We start from the raw sequence: 24,530 nt of genomic DNA on the forward strand, positions 1-24,530 counted from the left end.
TCTTCAGCCATTCTAAGTGATATTCCAAAGTTTAACAATTTAACAAATTAATGAATGAATTAACCAACAGATCAAACTGCTGAACGATCTGAGAACAATGAATATGATTTCCTTAAAGATTTAACATGAATGCATGCCGTCACTACTATGAACATTCCCAAGCATTTGTCTTGGAAATTGGATTTCCCGTGTTCCCCGAGCCTGTTGTATCCCTCTGGATCTCTCTGCTGGCTTAGGAAGAGTATATTATCTTTCTTTTACTTTAAGATATGTAATTGGGACATGATGGTGCTGTGGACTAAACCACAGAAGCCTGTGCTGCAGGGTCAGAAGACCCGCAGTCGTAAGACTGAATCCATGTGACGGAGTGAGCTCCTGTCGCTTTGTCCCAGCTCCTCACCAACTTAGCAGTTCGAAAGCATGCAAATGCAAGTAGATAAATAGGGACCACCTCAGTGGGAAGGTAAACAGCATTCCGTATAAAAAGCCATGCTGGCCACGTGACAATGGAAATTGTCTTTGGACAAACGCTGGCTCTACGGCTTGAAAACGGGATGAGCACCGCCCCCTAGAGTCAGACACAACTGGACTAAAAATGTCAAGGGGAACCTTTACCTTTATGTAATTTTAATGTATTTTTTCTGAAGATTTTTTCTTTAATTTATTTTTTTCTTAAGATCACTTGCCCTTTCCCCCCAAAATCTTTACCGTAAGCCTGAGAAATGATGTCCCTGTCATCATCTGGGATAACCTATTATCTGTATTACTGTATATTGTACATTTAATCTGTTGTACACTGCCCAGAGTAGCAATTTGTTAGATGGGCAGTATGTAAATTGAATGAATGAATGAATGAATGAATGAATCTTCAGCTCTTCAGAATGGAATCCAGTGCACTGAACATCGGGGTCCCTGGATCTTACTTCTTTATTGCCATTTGTTTGTGTGCCAAGAGACAAATGAGGTGCAGCAAAGACTGCAGATTAAGTTTCCTGCTACATCATTATTGTTCTGTTGAAATTCTTTTGTCCAGCTATTTTCTTCCTCATAAGCAACCTTATTCTCTCCCCAGCCTACTATTCTTCCTCTTCTTTTTTTCTCTCTACCTAGAAGTAGAGAAAACAATCCACATAATTTAGATTTCCTTTTCCTGACATCTGTGTTCTGTTTTCTCTGGCTTTACCTGCTTTGTAGCTGGGAATAACAGAACACACTGTCACAGCCTAAAATACATGCTGCCACTCAGAACTAAATGAGAAAGAGAAATGCCCAGAGGTCAGTGCAACCTTCCCAGTTTCACTGGTTTTAGCAGAGACAAAAAGGGCCACATTTTAGACTGCAAGACAGTCATTCATTGATTTAAAAATAACCTGGCCTCTTCTACAGCTCAGTTCTGGAAGCACAGGCTCTGGGTTTGTGAGGGACCTGGAAATTCATTAAATTTCTATATTTAGCTTTGATGCTGGAAACTGTGTGTTTGTATGTGAACTTAGTTTCAACAAGCTTGTTCACTGTCAAATCCAGGAACAGACAAGAGACTATTAGAAATACCACAGAAAGCCAATCCATCTCTCATAATATCAAGGTAGGCATGAAGCTGGAGAGGAACTGCACTGGGTCAAGCAATAAAAACATGTTTTTCACCTCTCCAAATTGGCAGTGGAGTGGTGTGGTTCTCACCTCAGGAATGCAGCCATTTCCATGGCTTGCAATGCACACGGATGAAGAAAAGTTCCTTACAAAACTGTAAAAAATATGAATGGCTTAAATGAATTCAGTCATTGGGGAAAATGTGCATGAAATTCTGTCTAGAAAGAACAAAAGTCTTGCAACCCAGCATGGGACAGGTGTATTTGTCTGGGAAACACAATAAAAACAAAACTGAGAGATTTCAATATCTATGCAAAATCCAATGGGAGTTGGAGCTATATTAGGTGAAGAAGTAGAGCTGATTGGCATCCACTTATTGAGGAACAAACTCTATGTTCACATGTTGTTGTTTAGTCGTTTAGTTGTGTCCGACTCTTCGTGACCCCATGGACCAGAGCACGCCAGACCCTCCTGTCTTCCACTGCCTCCCGGAGTTGGGTCAAATTCATGTTGGTAGCTTCGATGACACTGTCCAACCATCTCATCCTCTGTGGTCTGCTTCTCCTCTTGCCTTCACTCTTTCCCAACATCAGGGTCTTTTCCAGGGAGTGTTCTCATCTCATGAGATGGCCAAAGTATTGGAGCCTCAGTTTCAGGATCTGTCCTTCGTGAGCAATTAAGGTTAATTTCTTTCAGAATGGATAGATTTGTTCTCTTTTCAATCCAGGGGACTCTCAAGAGCCTACTCCAGCACCACAATTCAAAAGCATCAGTTCTTCGGCGGTCAACCTTCTTTATGGTCCAGCTCTCACTTCCATACATCGCTACTGGAAAAACCATAGCTTTGACTATTCGGACCTTTGTCGGCAAGGTGATGTCTCTGCTTTTTAAAATGCTGTCTAGGTTTATCCTTGCTTTCCTCCCAAGAAGCAGGAATCTTTTCATGGCTGTTGTCACCATCTGCAGTGATCATGGAACCCAAGAAAGTAAAAAATCTGTCCCTACCTCCATATCTTCCCCCTCTGTTTGCCAAGAGGTGATGGGACCAGTGGCCATGATCTTTGTTTATTATTATTATTATTATTGAGCTTCAGACCATTTTTGCTCTCTCCTCTTTCACCCCCATTAAGAGGTTCTTTAATTCCTCCTTACTTCCTGCTATCAGAGTGGTATCACCTGCATATCGGAGGTTGTTGATATTTCTTCCGGCAATCTTGATTCTGGTTTGGGATTCCTCCATTCCACCCTTTCGCATGATATATTCTGCATATAAGTTAAATAAGCAGGGAGACAATATATAGCCTTGTCGTACTCCTTTCCCAATTTTGAACCAATCAGTTGTTCCATATGCAGTTCTAACTGTTGCTCCCTATCCCACATATAGGTTTCTCAGGAGGTAGATAAGGTGGTCAGGCACTCCCATTTCTTTAAGGACTTGGCATAGTTTGCTGTGGTCCACACAGTCAAAGGCTTTTGAGTAGTCAATAAAGCAGAAGTAGATGTTTTTCTGGAACTCTCTGGCTTTCTCCATAATCCAGCGCATGTTAGCAAATTGATCCCTAGTTCCTCTGCCCCTTCGAAATCCAGCTTGTACTTCTGGGAGTTCTCGGTCCACATACTGCTGAAGCCTGCATTGTAAGATTTTGAGCATAACCTTGTTCACATAACCTCCACCAATTGTTTCTTGTAAATGTTTAAAAATGGGGGGGGGGGAATAAAACAGGGCTATAAGGAACCCCATGCCACAAGTTCCATGGTGCAGAGCAAAAAATTGCCCAGCAGCACTTTCTGAAATGAAATGTCCAAACAGCAAATGCTCTGGGATTAGAAAGTTTGATTCTCACTCTTTTCCATTGACTACATGATGTAAAAGTCGATGCAAATCATACTAGAGTCTCCCCCTACCAAAAATCCATAGGATTTTTCCCCCTCCACTGCTGGAGTGTCTAATTCTCTCTCCCCCCCCCCCCCTTGATTCAAACACCTTCATATCAGGCAGTGTGATTGCTTGAATTCAAGTGAAAGGGTTTGCAGCCACTGTTAATCCAAACCATTCTAGCTGACTCTAGCAGTAGCAAGAGAGGCAGGGAAGCAGGGAAACTGGCTGCAATTTGAATCCTTTCCTCCTTACACCTGGTACCTGTGCTTTCATCTTCCCTTCCCACTCTGTTTTTCTGTTCTGTTCTTGGCTTGGGAAGAGGGAAACAAGCAGACCTAGGCACCAGGTACAGAGAGGGGAAGATTCAGACAGTTAAAAAGTTGCAAAGAAGGCTGATTTTATCCTCTCTCTCTCTGCTGACTCCTTTGGGGTTGGCTGAAGCGAATTAACCCCACCCATCTGGAAGTTTGTTGATCATTTTGAATGGAGGCAGAAAGGAAAGACCAAGCAAGCACATGGGCACACGCCCTTGAAGTAGTGCTTTGGCAGAGCATCTTCTACCCTCAGCGCTTCTCTCACAAGGTGGAAGGAGAGCCCAGGCTTTACCTGCACACATACACACCAGCAACACCAGCACTCAACTCTTTCTACAAGCCTCTCTGCCAAAACACTTCTCTTTCTTTTTTAAAAAAAAACATTTTATTCGTTTTTCAATCTATCTACATTCAATTCATGCTTGTTAAACATTATGTTACATGGGTTGCTTATAATTATTTGTTTTTTGCGTCTTGGTATCTTCTTAGTTGTCCCTTCAAAATCTATATATTTTAAAACATTTAAACCATTAATGTGTGTGTTTTAGTGTACAATAGTGGCTACTATAATAATATTGCTCTCATAGTATACAATGTTCTCAAAATAATCAAATAACATACCATTGTCTATGCTTCAGTTCAGTCTTCCAAAAAAAAGGGGGAAAGAGAAGAAGTCCAAACTGCCATAGAGTGTTCAAAGTCATTGTTCTAGGCTTTTTGCCAACGCTGAAGATAGCTGCAGCCATAACATAAACAAGTTTAACTTCCAGAGTTGTTTAGCTAATGATGGATTTAAGAGAAAGATTCTTAAGTTTCTAACAACAAAGTAATACTAAACTTCCGTCCTTGAAGTGTAATTAAATGTCTAATTAATGTCCAATTTAGTTTCTTTGCGTCTCTTTGCGTCTCTTCCCTCCCTCCAGATTCACCGCTGCTCTTTAAATGGTGAGGATAGGAGACACTATTCCTGTTGTAGGGATTGTCTCATCCAGGGATAGTCATAAAGCAGTACAGTTAAAAAAATATTTCTCACCCAGTGATAATTTAACTAGCTGATTTATCACTTATCAATTGCCAGCTGCCGACGACTTGCAAGCAAACTATTTCAGCTGCTTGTTTCCAGCTGCTGGTTGATTTGGGAGTTTCCCGGATCAAACGGGGGTAACCACTGTCCTGTCCCCCATGATCAACAAGCTTCTCCCCCATTTCACTACTTCTTTGGGGTGGTTTTAACCCCCTGGGTGGTCCCAAACAGGTTGGAATTCAGCCCAGGGGACAGAGCTCTGTCCTCTTGCTGCTGTCACGTCGCAGTGCCAAGCTGGAAGTCCCCTTTTTAAAAACAACTTATCCTTAGGCAGATCACATATTTATTTATTTATTTATTTATTTATTTATTTATTTATTTATTTATTTATTTATTTATTTATTTATTTATTTATTTATTTATTTATTTATTTATTTATTTATTTATTTATTTATTATTTACAGCTTAATTTGTTCTACAGGCCAGCAGGATAAGATAAGGAAATGAGTAATTGAGGAAGGAAAGCTTTCTTAAGGCAATTCCTTTGAACTGCACCACCTACGGGCACTTCAAATAGAACAGAAATTAGAAGACTTATTTTCTTCTCTGCTTGTGTGGCCAATTTTAATGAAGAGAACTGAATGCCCCAATGAGTCTTCCCTTACTGTGTAGTCACACCCTTAGATTCTGAAGTTGCAACTTGTCCTTCCTCTTTTATTCTACTGTATTATGAATGTTGTTATCTGCCTTCTTTCTGCCCTTGCCTTTTGGGCCACATTCCATTCTGTCCCTTTTTTATGAACTTTACTGAGTTCCTTCCTTCCTTCCTATTAGAATTTCATAAACCGTTCCATTCATTTGTGCCTCCTTATCTTATGTCTTGACTTTAGCTGTATTTTCTCTCCAAACTCTTCTGTTCAACTGGTCTCTGTCTCCTTGATAAGCGCCTCACTTCTTGCTCTGTTAGTACTTATCTTTGGCTTTCTTTTAGTACTGGTATGTATTTGATTGCTTCACTACCTGCATTCCAATTGCTCCTAAATTTCTTACCTGTTTCCTTAACAAGCTTCCCTGGCTAAATCTTCCTTCATGGTTGACCAGTGACTCACTGATTGAGCTGCAGTACTACCACATTCCTCAGTTTTCCATTCCTTAAATGTTGTAGAGCAGAACTGATGAAATCAATGGAATTTAAACTGATCTCGACTGATTTGCCATTGATTTCCATAGGCTTTCTGTAAGTATAAGTCTAATTAAGAGTCAACCTTATGTTTTTTCCTACATAGTTTTTAGTAATTACAAAGTGCTGAATTATATATTCAATGTAAATAAAACTATAATAGCAGCAGTAGCATTCATAAGATCCTACAGTGGTCCATGAGGAGATGCCTTGTGCTGTATCAACCAGTGATCGAATAACCTGGGCACAGTTTCTGCTCTGATGAGATATCTGGCTTCTCTAGCGGAAGGTTTCCCAGTCCTGCCAACCATGAACCTTTGATTCAGGGATGTGTGACCTGTGGCTCTCTAGATGTTGTTGGACTGCTCTCCAAGTGCTGTGGAGCTTACATTCAGGTCTGGGCTTGGAAATGCAGCCTTCATTACATTGCTGAGTGATACGCTGACCTGACAGTCCCTTTCTAATGGGTATAATGTATAAACAACCAAGCAAGCACACTCCTCTGTCTGCCCATTACTCTAACCCCTGGATTGATTTGCTAACCTGTATGAAACAATGTCTTGAAGGTACAATAAAGCAAATGATGTGTGACTGCGAATAGTCTGCATTGTTATAATGCCCCAAATAACTGTTGACTTTTCCACTGCTTGAGCATATGAATCTACATTCTTTCAAAGCACCCATGCTGAATACTCTTCTCCTTGTTTTGTCTTGTTTTAAGGCTGTGAGGAGTTGCTGAAGGATGCATTGTCTGCTGAAAGCCTTGGTCCCCAGCGCTATGAGTCGGAGTACGTGGACTACTACTACCAGGTAACAATGGTCACCTTAAATTTTAAAAAAAACACACCCGCACACCTCCCTGTGAAATTCTGGGATGGTCTCGTGTTCCAGCGGTTGCCAGGTAGTAAGAATGAAGGAGAGGATAAAGAAGGTCCCAGCTGTTCCTGCTTTCTGTTTTGCTTTTAATTTTCAGTGTTACCACTTTTCGTATCATAGCACAAAAGTGAAAATGGAATTTGCAAAACAGGAAAGCACAAGGGCCAGATCTGAAGTTTTGAGGATGGGAAGGGAGGTGAGAATGAAGTAAGGCAAGGGAGGCATCCAGTGCTTCTGCAATTTATTCATTTTAAATGTTCCCTTTTTTTTCACCACAGCACAAAAAGTGAGACCTAAGAATATTTTTTTAAAAAAATTCAAATTAAATATATGACCACTGAAATGTTAAAGTTGGAGGATAGCGCGTGGATAAAACAAGGAGGAAAGAAGGGCAGAGAGACTGAAGTGGGCAGGAGAGGGCCAGAATAGACAAAAGGGAGACAGCAATCTGGGTCGGGAGTGAGATTTCGTTGGAGCAAATCCTTGTGAGACAAGACAATGCACCTCGATGCCGTGCAGTCCGTCCTTGAGTGATGACAAAAAGGCTCACACATGGCACATTTCCACTGATAAAAGAAAAGATTCTGTTTCCTTCTGTGTGTCTTGGATTGGATTCATTGTACAAGTACACAGGGTTGCATTTGGGGTTTCCCAAACAGTCTGCTTCTGCCGTGTTTTCTATACTTTCTTACGTTTACCTTCAGTAAAAGGGAAATCAGAAATTCCCAGGCAGAGTGCCGTGTTCTTGGCCCTTTCCATTGGTGGAGTGATGTGGACAAGAGGTCTGATCCTTTGCCCTTAGCCAGTGGTGTAACATTGGGGGGGGGGAATGCTACTGGGGCGGTCACCCTGGGTGCAAATTTATCAGGGGCACACGGACCACCCTGCCCAGTGTGATCTTGCAGCCACTCCTTGTGCTCCTCTTTCCGCTCTCAGCAGTCCGAGTCTAGGCCCTCCTCCACCAGCGCAGACCTTGAGCGGCTCTGCAGCCACTTCATGGCACAACCCCGGGGGCTTCTCTCTAACCAAGCTGGAGTTGTTGTTGTTGTTTATCCACCTGTTGGGCTTCTACTTTTCGGGGCCAAACTGGAGTGATTCTCGGGCAGATGGAAGGGTCACTTTTAAGGGAGATCACTCTTGTTAGAGGGACCATTTCTGGTGCAATCAAGCCTGTGCCTTTGCATCTGTCTGACTGCACCCTCTGTTTCTCTGAAATCTGAGTTTTATGGCTGTGATAGTAAAACATGGCCATAGGGTGTCAGTGTGAGACAAAGAAAAGGAGTGATACTTTGCTGCTTTCCTTTATTGGTTCTGATGAATCCTTGCTGGTGAGCCTTGGGACTGAAAACCTTCCTTCCCCTCTTCCTCGAAAAAAAAAAAAAAAAGAACAGCAGGAAAAAAAGATATTATTTTTGGATTCAGATATGTTTGCAACACCAAGAGTCCTTTGTAACGTGATCTAGCACACGCGTGGTGCTAATTTCATGCTAAGGAGCAGGACGATTGCATATACAGCTGGTCTCTTCAGTTCCGGGTGTTAGTGAGGCAAGCAATTAATTATACACAGAGATTTATTGTCCTCTAACTAGTTTCTGTTAATGATCTGGTTTCTCTCCATTTAATTTCTGCTTTTCCCGTCATTTCCACTATTTGTTGTCTCTGGACCCTGTGGCAGAGCCACCCTTAGAAGGCAGCAGGGACAGGGGAGTGTTTCAGAACCCAAGCAAGGAAGAAGTCATTTTCTGTCGCTTTGTCGCTGTCTGGAAGTCAGAATTTCTTGCCAGATATATTATTTCTTGCCAGCGGGTGTGGGTTAGGTGTGGGTGTGTTCAAATTCCATCCATTTTCTTCAGTACAAATGGTTAAGATGTGGCTATATGGAATTGCACAAAAGAATGAAAAAAAATTGGCCTGTTCATTTGCATGACTAATACAGGTAAATGAAATGGTATCTCCTGCAATTCACAAAGAAAGGTTCCTGGAAGGGAGGGCATCCATAGGGGTTCTGGATTCTGACTCATTTTATAGATTTAGGTCACCTGAAGTTAATGGTGGGAGAGTGATGGAGGTGGCCTGCAGACGGCCAGCTGAGCTGGCTTAAGCCTTGCATTTTCAAAAGAATATTTCCTCTGTCTTCTGCCAGTGTCAGGAAGCTTCTAGGCTTGTGCTCCTCCAGGCTCCGTCCGGTGACTAGAGCTTGGTAGTGGCATGAAGGCTGAATTCGTGCCTCAGGTCACCAGTTCAAGACATGGATTAAGCATGAGTCCAGTGACCTGTTAATAAGAAGCTCAGCCGTTGGTTGTTTTATGGTAAGAATGAGATTTCTTCGCAGATGGCTGCCTCATGTTTACAGACTGCGCTGTGGATTCTTGGTTGCTGGAGGGAAATCACTAACCGTCTTGCCCCCTCAATGAGACTCAGCCATATGCTTTGGGAAGCTAAGCCTCGGCTCCTTAACAAGCAGCCAGGGCAGATGGTTAGGGAGTAAGCAGGATCTTTTTGGGCAGAAGGTAAATAAAAGAGGGAAAAAACAACAACTCCCTGGTTGTGTCTGGTCACTCTAAGTGGTCCTTTAGTGGTGACATGACCTCCGCCTCTGTGAGTTCTTGTTCTGCTCAGCGTCATCAGAATAAACTTGAAAAGAATTATACCATAATTTCTTTCCTTAAAACCAATTATACACAACAATACTGCAATTGCTCATAGAGAGTTAAAGGCACATGTTGTCTATTTAGTATTAGAGCAATGCAGTTTGTAGTAGTAGTTGTTGTTGTTATGTGCTGTCAAGTCGCCTCCCACTTTTGGCAACACTCTGAATTAATGATCTGCAAAATGGCCTGACATTAACATGTTTTTTTTTTCAAGTGAGCCTTTTCACTGGAACAATAGCCACTTTTAATATATCACCTTAATCAATGCCCCCCATCTAAATTCACACCAGCTGCCTCTAGTGTGGAAGTGGTGGGACTGGCGACACACTGGACACTTCCGTCACTTCCTGCTCTGCAGAGTTAATGTCCAAACAGCAAATGCCCACTTGAATGGACAGAGCCCAGCAATAACAAGGCAAATACAGCAAATGGCACAGATATAAAAATGGATTCCTTGTCAGCCATGCAGAGGTAGCCATTCAGTTTCTTTGTGATGATGAGACACCATGATTTTAATCAACCCCCTTCAGAGAATAAACTGACTTTCCCCCTTCCAATCATTTATTCATTCATTGGCTCTGCTTTTCCTTCAGTGAGCATAAGGCAGCTTATGTGGTTCATCTCTTCCCTGCCTCCTACTCCCAACAACCCTGTCAGGTAGTTTGGGTGGGTTGAATGTGACTGGCCCCAGGTCCACTCCTTAAACGTCATGGCCCAACAGGGATTTGAGCACAAACCCAGCACTCTAGCCACCCAGCCCTGCAACCATAACCACTAAACATGACTGCACTCTTATGATAGTAAACCAGCCTGTTCATGGAGGTGGTGACAAAGACCAAGTGGGCTGTTCCTCAGCTTCTGTCCCTCTCAGAACTACTCATGTGACCTGCTTAGTCTGGCCGCAAGAGTGTGGCACATGGCAAGCTTTAATTTTGCAGGTGGAGGAGTTTGTTAAATTGAAAAATTGGCAGTTGGTAAACAAGCAAAAATGGGAAAGCTGCTTTTTTTTTTTGGGAGTATAACTCACAGAATCCCACAACCAGCATAGCTGCTGCCAAACTAAAAGGTTAAAACCATTCTTCAGTGTTGCAGTTCCAGTTATGGAATGGGACAGTTATGAACTGAACATGAAGGAAATGTGGGAGATCCAAAATATGGATGTTCCCCATCACATCTGGCTTAGTCCTAAGTCCCCGACTACTTGAAACACAAATGCGCATGACATTCAGGCATTTTGCAGCATACACACACAGAGAGAGAGCAAGAGAGCGAGCAAGCACAGTAGTGAAATCTAGTAGGTGGGCCTACTGAAAACCTCAGAACCCACACAGAATGTGGCACATCTGAACACACATGAAACAATTTTTAAAAAACCACTAGAATTTTGGCATAGCTTTTATGCTGGCAAATGCTGCCTATACTATTGCAAAACTTTGGCATAGAGTTGGCATGCAAAATACAACATTGGTTTTTACATGCTCAGTAGGACCTTCTCCCCTCTAGGTATGCCAGTTTCCGCCTTTAGTTAGAAGTCTCATGGCGCAGTGGACTGCTGCCAAGATTCGGCTCACAACCTGAGTTTGATCCTGATACAGAGATGTAAAATTTCTGAAAATTTCTATTTTAATGTGTGTGTTTTTTCAAGGGAAAATTATAAACTTTCAAAGATTTTATATATCTAACTCTGAACGGCTCAGGCAGCCAGCTCAGAGTTGACGCGGCCTTCCATTCTTCTGAGGTTGGTAAATTGAGTACCCAGCATGCTGAGATGGCAATGCGTAGCTTGCATAATTAAATTGTAAAACCACCCAGGGAGTGCTTTAAGTGTTATGAGGTAGCAGATCAACAACACATTTTGCTTTATAGGGTGACTGAAAAACCCAGCGTTTGTTCTGCAAAACAACTCCAAAACTTTGGTATAGTGAAAAGAACAACGTTGGAATCTTGATTTTTAACTATGAACCTCTGTTTTATCCATAAGTTAAATTGTTTGGGAAGGGTTTTACAAGGTTTTGCATTATAAAACAATTGTGAAATAATGGAGGACCCCCCAAATTTCAGGGCTCATTGTCAACCATTACATCACAGTAATAGAAGTTGTGGCATATGATGCACAGAGGAAACACAACACTAGTCTCTTATGTGTGCTGGCACTGAATGCTCTTGGCTGTCTCCTTCTGTATTTTTCTGCCCTTGCTCGCTCTGGTCTATATCCTGAATACACAAAAAAAATCCACCTGGTCTCCTGGTCTTTCCCTCTCTTAACTGCCAGTCTACCTCCTTAGCAAGGTGAGAACTAATTGTGTTTCAAAAGGTGTCAGCCCAGTCTAGAGCATTTTCTGCCTGCCTGCCTGCCAAGTGATTAAATACCCAGCATGGGGGGCGGGTGTGTGTGTGTTGGAGATTGTTGAAACATGACAAATAAATTGGGTTGGCTTCTGGGATGGAGCCCAGTGTACCAGATGATCTGCTGCTTGGAAAATATTTGTAGGAGCAATTAGTAGGTTCCCCACCGGCATTCAGATCCCTCTCCCGCACCCTCCCTCTTTCTCAAATCTAGCTGGAAGGCTTGCTTGGCTCTCTTCCACTGTCACCAAATGCTGGTCAGAAAGAAAGGGGGGGGGGAATGATGATGATGGCACTGTTTCTAATTTAAGCCATTAGAGCCTGGAAGGTGAAGATGTTGAGGAGGTTCATTAACAGGGTGATGAAAATAAGTTAGCATCTTGAGTCACAACTGGAATCCATAAGTCAGAGCACAGAACAGGGATGGAAAAAGCAGGCTGTTTTCCCAATGGTTTCAAAGAGATACAAGGGCGGGAGGTGACAATTAACCTTGACTGGTGTGGTGGTCGGTTGTGAAGTGGCTGCAAGCCTTTGTGACAATTTGGCTACTGTAACACTTTGACGTTCTACAGGTTTATTAGGTATCTATTGATGAACCTTGCAAAAAGAATTTCACAAATTGGGTCTTTTATTATTCATTGATATAATGGACAACACGAGCAATTACAACAACAACAGAATGCTACAATATGTGCACCTAAGACCTTGGCAAAAGGACCAAGACAGGAGTTGTTTGTAGAATTTGCAAAGTTCAAAGGTCCCCTTGAATTCAAATAATAATTCAAGACATCTTCCTTAACTGGATTGAGTGTCCAGTACATAGAAGAATCAGTTCCACCCGTGGAATCTCCAAAATCCTAAAATAAAATATCAGTTCAACTGTATGCAATTCATGAATTCATTATGTGGATTCACCCCTCCAATACAAACATATAAGCATCATACCTAGACCGATTTGGCAAGGGCCTTGGTAGTTCCAGTGGCGACAGCAGCTTCAGCTTCTTCAGTTCTCTCCCACACTTTCTGATTCAAAAATATCTTTCTCACAGCCCCACTCTTTCTTAGTCCAGCCCTTTTGGGCTGAACCAGTATTTGGGCTGAACTAGTCCTCCAAGAGAGTCCAAAAATGAAGGCACCTCTATAGCTCAAAATCAACAGACCAGTTCTAAGAGTATTCATCTGCTCCAGGAGGAGATCTTTGTAAGGCTAATGGATCCTGCTTGCCATCTCAGGAAGAGGACACCCTAAAATATTCCATAGCACAGCAGCGATAGTTCATAATAATATGCTGTTGTTGCTGAGACAATTCTTTTCTTCACCTACCTCCCCTGCCCCAACTCTGAGCCACAATCTAAGAACTGTAGTTCTGCAAAGAGGTAACAGAAGCCTGAGACAGGTGGCAGATGAATTTAAAAAGACTCAACACTTTGACCTTGTGGACCCTAATTCCAAAAGAACACCAAAGACATTTCAACCCCAAGCCTTCAAATTTTCCATGTTTCAGTTTTCTTTTAATTCCCCAGCATTCTCGTGTACCTCTCTGTATTCTTGTTTCAGGGTAGGGCCAATATTTATACTACAGTCGGACCCCTGTATCTGCGGGATCAGTATTTGCTGATTCGCTTATTCACAGTCTGAAAATATTAAGAGAAAAATCCTAGAAATATACATGTCTAAAGATGCAGTTACCAGAACGGGCCACTAGTCTTTGAGGGGCACCAACAGATCCTAACACTTTCTTCTCTGTGGACCTATTATTGCCTTTTAATTAGAACTTCCCAATGATCCTTAACATTTTAAAAAAGAGATCCACTGGCTTTTCAATTGGTCCCACCACCCTCAGAGGTGTGCTTGGTGGGGGACACAGGAGAGGGCCTTCTCTGTCGCTGCTCCCAGACTCTGAAACTCCCTCCCACAAGAGACCAGGCTGGCCCCCTCTTTGCTGTCCTTCCATAAGCAGTCAAAGGCTTTCCCTGAGTGATTGGATGCTTGAGAGGGATTCTTAAAATGGGACTGTTTCATTTCTATTGCTTTTAATACGTTTTAGTACTGCTTTTATCTACTAAAAATTAATATTATGTTTGTTTAATTCTTTTAAAATAATGTAATAATTTATTGTTTTATGTTTTATTTTTTTTAATACTGTAAGCTTCCCTGTGTCCCTTTTCAGGAGAAAGGTAGGGCTAAAATATTTCAAAGAAACAAATAAATATTGTTAACCAAATGGGGCAGGAGGGTCTGTTTCATGAAATTTAGGCAATGGGAAGAGACATTTAGTGGGGAATAATCTTGTTTTAGTTCAGCCAACAGGAGTGGTTTAATTTTGCTCCCATCTACTGATACTGCTTTTTGCCACTTTTTGTCCTGTGTGATTGCCTGATCTGATACAAAAGGGCACTTGCAGAGGTGTCAGTTCTGCACAACCAAGTGTCTGCTGTGTACAAAGTTGTTTTTTTAAAAAAGAAAACAATTCTAAAGGCAATTCTGAAACAAATGATCACCAACCCACATTGGGAAAATAAACATATATTTCAAAAATAGGTGAAAATTGCCAATTAGCACCTTGTCAGATCAAAGGCATCTGAGGACAAGAAGTGAGAAGCTTGTTTTCTGAATGACTACAATAATTCCACCTATGGAAACCAGCAGGGAGCTGCTTTGAAAAACTGCAGATCACAGCAGATGTAAGTACATCCCCCTCCACACACACATGCTATTATTTATTTATTTATTTATTTATTTATTTATTTATTTATTTATTTATTTATTTATTTATTTATTTATTTATTTATTTATTTATTCATTCATTCATTCATTCATTCATTCATTCATTCATTCATTCATTCATTTAATTTATATGGCACCCACACTACCCAAAAGTCTCTGGGCGGCTTACAACATTTAAAATACAATAAAAATTAATAACAATTAAATTACAATTAATATATATATATGTAGTCACACCCTTCGTCTAGAGAATTTTGAAGGAGGAGGGAGATGACATCTACTTTTTTAAAAGCTGGGAAATATGTGGAGCAAACTCTGCAATATGATTTTCTAGGTGAGGAGGGGGGAAAATACAGCGATGTCCTCAGAAAATTGGTCTTCTGAGAAATGAAAACCAAATTCTGTTTTTAACTGGTGGTCATTTTAACTCTATGATCAGTGAAAATACTCATGGATTAGACAAAGGGAGACCCAAGGGAATTTTAACAGACATTTGCAGATGTCAGAAGATAACACACACAGAGAGACACACACCACATACACATGTGCACACCAAATATATATGCATGTGCCTACACCTAGAGCACCCATCCTTCATAGCTTTGGTTGGGGAAAAAGATGTGCAACAACAATTATCTGTCCATGTTTCAGGAGTGTTGTGAGAATAAAACAGGATAGCCTTATAAACTCTGCTCTGGGTGCCATGTAGCATATGGCAGGATACCAATGTTGAGGCACAAGTTATGCTCTTGAACGTCTCTTCCTCACTTATTTTTCCTAGCGTTTTTGTTTCTGGATGTGTTTATATTTCCATATGTGTGGCATTTTTGTAAAAACAAAAGCTTCCACTTCCTTCCTTTGCCCATGCATCCATCAGAAGCAATCAGCCCCCCATATGTTTCTAATCTCTAAGCACAAAGATACTTCCTTTTGCTGCTAGCCGATCAATGTTAGTGTTCTTAAGGACAAGAGATTCAGTATGGAAACATTGCCTTGCAGTATCTCTTTGCATGAAGTTTTAAAAGTAATGATGAAATACAGTAGTACCTCAGTTTACGAATGCCACAGTTTGCATAATTTTCAGTTTATGAACAGAAATCCATTTAAAAATGCCTTGGTTTACATTTTTTTTCCACAGTACAAAGGAAGTTTTCCCAGGATGCATTGTGCCTGGAGGTTTATAGCGCTGCCCCCATTCCTATGGCAAACCGCATTTCAGTTTACGAATTTTTTGCATTACATAACATCTCGGAGACCGCATTAAATTCGTAAACTGAGGTACTACTGTACGGAGTCAATCAAGGGGGTTTGTTGGGAGGATGTTCAATTTTATGCTCAGGACTTGGGGAGGGTCATTTCCAAGCCCCCCAGGAATACCAAGAAACATGGAAGTATTGAACCCTATACATTGCATAGTCTCTGCCTCCCTCTAGTGCCCAGTTCTGGTAAATAAGCCCTGGAAATGCATATAGATACATATTTCTGGGTGTTTTTATTTAGTATTTTCAGGCAGCAGATATTGATCCTGAATAGGATGGTTCTGCTGTCCCCTGAATTCTTTAGATTAGGCCCAGTCTAGGTGTAATATTAAATACGTCTTTGTACCTAAGCATTCCTTCTCATACACAAATAATAGCTGCAGGAAGTGTGTAATAAAGATCACAATTGCATCAGGTAGGAAGACATTTAAACTTTTTCTTCTCTGCCATGATCATGAACATAATTGTTTCTCTAAAATGGCCATTTGGATTGAGAAGAGATCACTCGCTGGACATTTCTTTCCAATACCTGTAACAATGTTGATAGAGCAAATGGCCACACTGCAATTCAGAGTCAGTCCTCTTACTCTAATGTGACTGCCATGAATCTAAGCAGCTGTATGAAATATTTGTAAAACTTTTTAGTAGTGCAAAGCCACTACGAAACGCTGATTGTCCCAACAGTATGTTACACTGCTTTTTCAGAATGAGACACCAGTAATGTCTGTTTGTTGGTAGTGGGGTGTGCCCCTGGTAGTGGGTGTGCCCCTGGAAATGTATAAGTTTATGACCATCTAAACCAATGGCTTTCTAGCTTCAGCCTTTCACATGTTTTAGACTTCACCTAGAAGAATCCAGGCTGCACTGGATGAGGCTTCAGGACACTGAATTCCAAAGCTACTTCAGAGCCACAGGTAACTGAGAACCACTGATGTAAACACAAGGGTCTCCAGGACAAATTGATGCTATAGATACAGAGGCACTAGTTTTAATGTATTCGCGAAGGCTTTCACGGCCGGGATCTAATGGATGTTGTGGGTTTTTCAGGCTTCTTGGCCGTGTTCTGAAGGTGGTTTTTCCTAACATTTCGCCAGTCTCTGTGGCCGGCATCTTCAGAGGACAGCAAACTGTGCTCTTGTGTAGTTTGGCTAGGGCGTGGAGTATTTATGGCTGTGAGATGGGATGATTAGTGTGTATTGTTGTGGGTGTATTGTTTTCTGTGGATGGGTGATTAGTGTATTTTGTTGTGTGTGTATTGTTGTGATAAGGAGATTGTCTGTCACTGTGGTTGATGGTGGTGATCCCCTTGACCTTGTGGTTGGGTAGAGTTCGTGACCTTTTGCATGCTGTATTTTTGAGAGCTGGGAGCCAAGTTTTGTTGAGTTTCAAACTTTCCTCTTTTTTATTGAAGTTTTTCTGGGGCTTGTGGATTTCAATGGCTTCCCTGTGCAGTCTGACGTAATGATTGCTGGTGTTGTCCAGTATTTCAGTATTTTGAAATAGAATTTCATGTCCAGTTTGTTTTATGGCATGTTCAGCTACTGCAGATTTTTCTGGTTGTTTTAGTCTGCAGTGTCTCTCATGTTCTTTGATTCTGGTGTGGATGCTTCGTTTTGTGGTTCCAATGTATACCTGGCCACAACTGCAAGGTATCCGGTATACTCCTGCAGTGGTGAGGGGGTCCCTTCTGTCCTTTGCTGACCGTAACATTTGTTGTATTTTTGTGGTGGGCTTGAACACTGTTTGTAAGTTGTGTTTTTCCAGAAGTTTCCCCATGCGGTCTGTGACCCCTTTGATGTATGGCAGAAATACTTTGTTTGTGGGTGGCTGTTTTTCTTCTTCAGTTCCATGTTGTTTTCTTGGTTTGATGGCTCTTGTGATTTCATTTTTGGAGTAGCCATTTGCCTGTAGGGCCCAATTCAGGTGGTCAAGTTCAGTGTTGAGAAACTGAGCTTCACAGTTCCGATTTGCACGGTCTACCAGTGTTTTGATTATGCCTCTTTTTTGCCGTGGGTGGTGGTTGGAGTTTTTGTGTAGGTACCTGTCTGTGTGGGTGGGTTTTCTGTAGACCTTGTTTCCCAGTCGGAGGTCAGTTTTGCGTAGGACCATGACATCTAGGAACGGGAGTTGGTCCTCTGTTTCTTTTTCCATGGTGAATTGTATATTTGGGTGGATGCTGTTGAGATGGTTGAGAAATTCTTCCAATTTTTCTTCACCGTGACTCCAGATTGTAAAGGTGTCATCCACATATCGGAACCAGACTGTGGGTGCGAGGGGTGCCGAAGCCAGGGCAAGTTTTTCAAAATGCTCCATGTAGAAATTTGCTATAACCGGGCTGAGAGGGCTGCCCATGGCCACTCCATCTGTCTGTTCGTAGAATTCATTATCCCACTAGTTTTAACTTTGCAGATGCAGTCTTGGCTATAGCCAAAACTTGGGCATCCAGAGTCAGAGACAAATCCAGGAGTACTCCCAGGTTTTCTCTTCCTGATTCTTTCCTGTCTTATATGTTTTAACAGCTTGAGAGAGTGCTTACACTAAAATCTTTGTTGTTTTGTCTGAATGTTTGCATTTGTTGGTATCAGTCAAAATGCCACGAGGGCTGAAATATAGGGTACGAATAATTTTGCAAACTCATAAATCCTCTGTGTTCATTTTGTATGTTGTTGCCATTGTTTTCCCAAAAGCTTTGGTTGCGACGTGTTGTGCCCTTTTTACAATCAGTCATCTGGTTTTGGCCTAGCTGATCAAACATTGCTGCAATCATGAACTCCAAAGCCTTAAGCTGGCCAAAAGGGCGGCTTTGACCAAATGGTTTGTAAGGCCCAATCAATGGCCTTCCATTGTTGTGGGGATGGGGACATGCGACTCAAGACTCGCAGTCGTCCGACTTAAGTCTCACTGGTGACTTTAGTTGGACTCGATTTAGGAGTTTCCGGGGGGGGGGGACTTCAACTCCACTCATGACTTGGACCCTTTGCCCCAGTTGTGTTTTTGAGTCCCTATGGGCTTTCCTGCCTGCGGCCACTGCCATCTTCAGAGCAGAACCCCCCCAAGCTTCCTTTCCAGGAGGCAGCTGCTGCCTCCGCCCATGCATGCGTTGCTCAGCTGATAGGCCAACACATGCACAGAAAGAGGAGACTGACTTCCCTTCCTAAAGCTGGCCTCTGTGTCTGCGCATGCACCAGCCTATCAGCTGGGTGGCACATGGGTAGGTGGAGGCAGCAGCCCACTCCTGGAAGGAGAGCTGGACCTGCTGCCTCTGAAGATGCCAGGGGCAGGCAGTGGATGGCGGCAGTGGATGGCGGCAGCAGCAGCAGGTAGGGAGCCCTGCTCTCTCTGCACATGCAGCAGCCTATCAACTGGGCGGCACATGCACAGTCCCAAGCCTTGGAGAGGGGCAAGCGAGACTCAGAGTCAAGGCTTGAGACTCAGGCCTGAGGACTCGGACTCAGACTTGGGACTCAGTTCGCAAGACTTGCCAATATCCCTGCTTTATTGTATTTTATTTTATTGTTTGTTTCTTTAAAAAAAACACATAAGCACCTTTGGCAATTTTGCTGCTGCCGCTGCTGCCTTCATCTACAACAAATGACAGAAGACACCCCTCCCCCCAAGGGTTGGGATGCAGGACTCGGACCTTGGACAGATGAGAGGCACCAGATAACATAGTCCTGCAGTCAAGGAACGGAGCTGACTGCAAAAATATAATAGATGAGGCCACAGTTCCCTCTGTGCACGCACAACCCGGGCTCCCCTCTGTGCACCCACAGCAATTGCTTTGAGCCCCTTTGGTTGAGAACACAATAGAACCCCACATCAGGAAGCAGAGTTGCACTCACGAGGGGCAGAGCCCTACCCTGTGGGGCTGAAAATTAGAGAGAACATTGGACGAGGCTAATCTTTTTCCCTTTGTGAATTACCAGAATTTACCTCTTTTCCAAATATTCTCTCAGCAACAAACTAAACACTTGTGTGTGTGGTGTGTGTGTGTGTGTGTGTGTGTGTGTGTGTGTGTGTGTGTGTGTGTGTGTGTGTGTGTGTGTGTGTGTGTGTGTGTGTGTGTGTGTGTGTGTGTGTGTGTGTGAGAGAGAGAGAGAGAAATGGATGGCTCATGTGGGTGTGGGTGTTGTGTTGCTGATTGTGTGATTAACCAAAAGATTTTTCCCTCCAAATGTTTCTTATCCAGGCCTCCTGTGGGCAGGGGACATCTGAACATGGTTTTTGCAAAGTTAGTGGAAGTTAAGAGAAAGTTAGGAAAACCAGTCCGGTGTGTCCACTAATGTACAACCTGTTTGAGATTAAATCTGATGGAGTTACTGTGTAATGATTCAGGCCTAAGTTAAGATGAAGACCAAACATGTTTGGAACTTGCATTGTGGAGAAATGAATTTCATCCATAGATTATATCAGAAGGCGCTGAGCAACTGGAGCCCATCCTTTTCTTCTTAAAATCTTAATGCAGGAGAAGGAGGAGGTTTCTTCCGGTAAACTACAAAGCCAGTGTGATGTATTAGAGAAAGCACTGGAAGCAGGAAATCTGGGCTTCAAATCGCTACTCATCTGTGGCAAATCCAAGGAGGGAAGTGAGGGAAGGACAATGCTAAAAATATCCCTAGAATATATCTCATGTACCTCAAAAAACCCTATAAGGTTGATACAGTATAGGCAAAAGTGCCTTGATGGCACGCGCATGCACGCGCACACACACACACACACGCGCGCGCGCGCGCACACACACACACACACACACACACACACACCAGCATTGTCACTGGGAAATTCTGCAAGTCGCAATCCAAAAAGTAACTTTCCCAAGTTCTAGATTCTTGAAGATAACCTTGAATATCCAGGCAGAGCACCACCTACAATCAAATATGGATGCTTAATATTTGCTAAGTGGAACTGTGACCTGGAACATCAATTAGGGACAGGATAAAACTAAATTGACTCAATTGAAGTGGGCAACTGTAACTCTTCATATGTTTTTGGCTTACAGCACCCATCCATTCTATCCAATACAGTCAATATGGAGGACTATAAAAGCTGCAGTCTTCAAACATGAGAGAGTGCCACAGTTGCCCAGCCTTGTTAATTCTGTCTAGACTGATTGAAATGCATGTGGCTTGTTAACCACAACTAACAAAACTCTCTGTGGTTTTAGTGGGTCTGCTTTAGACACGGCTAACAACTGTTGCAGTCCTGGTCTGAAAGCACCAGTGGAGACTTCCCAAATGTTGGTAAACGCTTTGTTTTACAACTTTCATATCCTCCACATTCTTTTGGAGGGTGTCCTCCCTATCTGACATTAAGATCCAGGTGAGTAGTCACAGACAGGGCAAGCACTGAGGTTAGATATTTTACATCCACCTTTGTTTCGTATGCAATTGTCACAGTGATTCTGTAACCATATTTTAAGCACGAGACGATGTTGTCCATAAAGGGTACCGTATTTCCTTCTCTGATTTTATAAGTCTATTGTCTGCCACCAAGTGTGGTGGTTTTCCGTAATTCCTTCTCACTGTCTTTCCCTCCTAGCGTCTTAAAAGCGTTTCAGTGATAATTTAGTCCCCAGTTGACAATCACTCAGCATGGCAAAAGAATAATGCGCCACCTAGTCGGGAGTAATTTAAATGGAAATTGCCCATGTTCATCTGACAGTCAACTGAATTATATGCTGTATATCTGCTGCTGCATACTAAGAGCCTGCCCCACCAGTGCTTCCACACTTCGTTTGACTGCATTAATAATAATCAGCTTTTTCAAGCTTTAAATACAACAGTAATCTTAACAAAAGTGTTCATGTGCCCTATTCCACAAGCAGAAATCAGAGTGACTTTCTGCCAGGTGGTTGAGTATTTAATAGAAGTGCATCTATTTTCAGTAATAGCAGCATTGTCTCCAAGAAAGAAACCCTGGTGAGGTTAAACAATTTGATCTAGCTCCCGACCGCCACATCTGTGTCTGGGAGGGTTAAACAAAGTGGGTATAGATTTGTAAGAACAAAGAACTCTTTCCTCTCCTGTGATCACAGTCTTATATTTGGCACATGTCAGGAATTTTTCTGCACCTCAGCATTCATTTTTCCTCAATTCATATACACTGTAACATGTTAGAGAGCCAGTGCAGTACAGTAAAGAATATGTTGAACTAAGACTCAGCAGGTGTGGGTTCAAATCCCCACTCAGCCATGGAAACTCACTAGATGGTGGGAACGAACAGTGAACCATTCTTTAAACATCTCACATGCCCTGAATACCCTGTTGTGGTTGCCATCAGTCATTTATGACACAATAGTGCATAACAATAATTGTTTGTTTATTTATTCACAGTGATGCCCCATTGCAATGATCTTGGCCACCAATGGTCTTGTCCACTTAGTATGACATCCTAAAGCTAGGATATTTGGAAATGAAGGCAAATAACAACCTCCCCATTTCATCATGTTGACTCCCCTTCCACCCATGTCATTAAATCTGTGTTTCACCACCACCACCCAATCTAAATAGTCTGCCAATACAATCTGCCAAATTATAATATAATAAAATTATTATTCCCCCCCCCTCACAAAATGCTGATTTGTTTTTCCAGACATGCCCCAGTAAGTGTCACACAACACTGGTCATTCAAGGAAGATTCAACATGTTTTGAACAAAAACTCAAAGATCAGGTTTGCAGAGTTATGAAGGATGATAAAATGGGAACGTACATTAGAGACAAGTAGGTAAATACTGCTGTCAGTACGTTGGGTGGTTTACAACATACAGTGGTCTCTCACTAGACAGTTACCCCCCATGACAGTTTTTTCGCTAGACATTGACTTTTTGCAATCACTATAGCGATTCGCAAAACAGTGATTCCTATGGGGGAATTTTGCTGGACAATGTTTGGTCCCTGCTTCGCAAACTGATTTTCGCTAGACGACGATTTTGACAGCTCCCTTCGCACTCGCAAAACAGGTGTTTTCGGGACCTAAGCTTCTCAAGACAGCGAATTAAACAGCTGATCGGTGGTTCGCAAAGCAGCTTTCCTATGGCCGATCTTCACTAGACAACAATTATTCTTCCCCATTGGAACGCATTAAACAGGTTTCAATGCATTCCAATGATTTCGCTAAACAGCTATTTCAGTGGAACGGATTATCATCGTCTAGCGAGGCACCACTCTATATTGTAAGAGAAGAACAGGTTTCTTTTACCATAAATCCACTTGCACAGAGAGATGGAAGGAGACAGACAGGCAGACATATAAACAGAGTGGTACTGTCATTCTCTGTGGAATGGAACAGATGTGAAAGTCCTGTTAGTGGTGTGGCTTCCAAAACTATATCTTTGAGGAGGCTTTTAGAAAATTCCTTTTAATTGTGAAGATGTTGGAAGAGCCTATGGGGCATTTCTTCAGTTCTTTGCAGATGAACCAATTTTGAACAGTCCAGAGTGCTGAGGACCACTCTCTTGGAAGGAGGAGGAAAGAGCTGAGAGCCAAGATCTGATTGCTTCCAGTTAAAGAGCAGCAACCTATTGATTTTTTTTTAGTACTCTCAAAGTGCAGATGATACTTCATATAATGGTTTTTTGTGTGGATTGGTAAAACCTCCACTCAACAAAATTCATCAACATTTCTTCTTATAGCACTGCCGTTTCCAGCCTCGTCCGTCTGATGCTGCGTAGTCATGCTGAGAAAAATCTGTTCTCATCCTCAACGTTCGGAAGACTCAAGCAAAATAAACGAATTTCCCATACCTGCAAGTCAGCGTTCCTACTTGGATAAGCTTATAATGAAAGGGATGAATTAATTAGAAGCAGCATTTTTGGCAACAATGTGTGTCAGAAGAACACATTTAAAATGTCCAACTCTATCGGCCATCCGGGGTGGCTGGCTACATTATCATAATTATGCAAATAATTCTATCTGTCCCCGGATAAATATCCTTAGAGAGGCTATTGGCTGTCCTCCTGTTGCAGCCTGCCTCTTTTCTATCCAAGAACTATCCATCTGGAGTCTTTAAGTTGCTTGCCGGAACCTGGACCAGGTGAAAATACTTTGCTGTCTGAGACCGAGGCCAACATGGTGTCCTCCCCCACTCCATATACCAAAGCCAACTGGACTGTAGCCTCCTTGCAAATCTGAGAGTACCTGAGGGCAACAAGCTAGTTTAGGGGGCACAGGGCAGGCTGCAGGGCCCACACAACTTTGCCCACCAACCACTCGCTGTCGCTCCTTCACATCTGCTACTGCTGGTGGCCCCCTCACTGTAATAGTAGACCTGGTACTGGTAGGAGCAAAGGAACCTAAGGAGCAACTTACCAGTAGGACTGTTGCCCATCTAGCTCAGTGTTAATCTGCTCTGGCTGATAACAGATGTCAGCAAGGTCACAGACTGAGATAAGCCTCTCTCCTTATCCGCCAACTGGACTTTTCAAATTGGAAAAATAAGGGATTGGTTCTGGAAACTTTTGTATGTGAAGCCTAGCCATCAATTGTGTTTGTCACATTCTCCTCCAATGCTACATTTTGAACAAATGCAGTTTGTGGGGGGTTTTGTGTGTGTGTGTGTGTTTTCTTCTGTCAGCTTTCTTCCTTGTTCAGCTTTCATATAAAATATTCTTCTGTTGATCTTTTAGCATCCCTAATCTCAATTTCCCTTTGATTTCCTGAGATTTATAGGAGATATCTTTTTTTTC

The 24,530-nt window shown here is 42.3% G+C and overlaps 1 protein-coding gene across 2 annotated transcripts in view; it reads left to right on the plus strand.

Annotated features, from left to right (window-relative positions):
* The window catches only part of RAB11FIP4 (RAB11 family interacting protein 4), a 222,637-nt gene that overhangs the window by 74,341 nt on the left and 123,766 nt on the right, over positions 1–24,530 (plus strand). For both annotated transcript variants that reach the window (XM_020783736.3, XM_078385161.1), the window contains one exon: positions 6,709–6,797. In XM_020783736.3, the coding sequence (XP_020639395.2) occupies positions 6,709–6,797 (89 nt within the window). The remainder of the gene's footprint in view (positions 1–6,708; positions 6,798–24,530) is intronic.

This window comes from Pogona vitticeps, chromosome 2, assembly GCF_051106095.1.
Source record: "Pogona vitticeps strain Pit_001003342236 chromosome 2, PviZW2.1, whole genome shotgun sequence".
Taxonomy (NCBI): domain Eukaryota; kingdom Metazoa; phylum Chordata; class Lepidosauria; order Squamata; family Agamidae; genus Pogona; species Pogona vitticeps.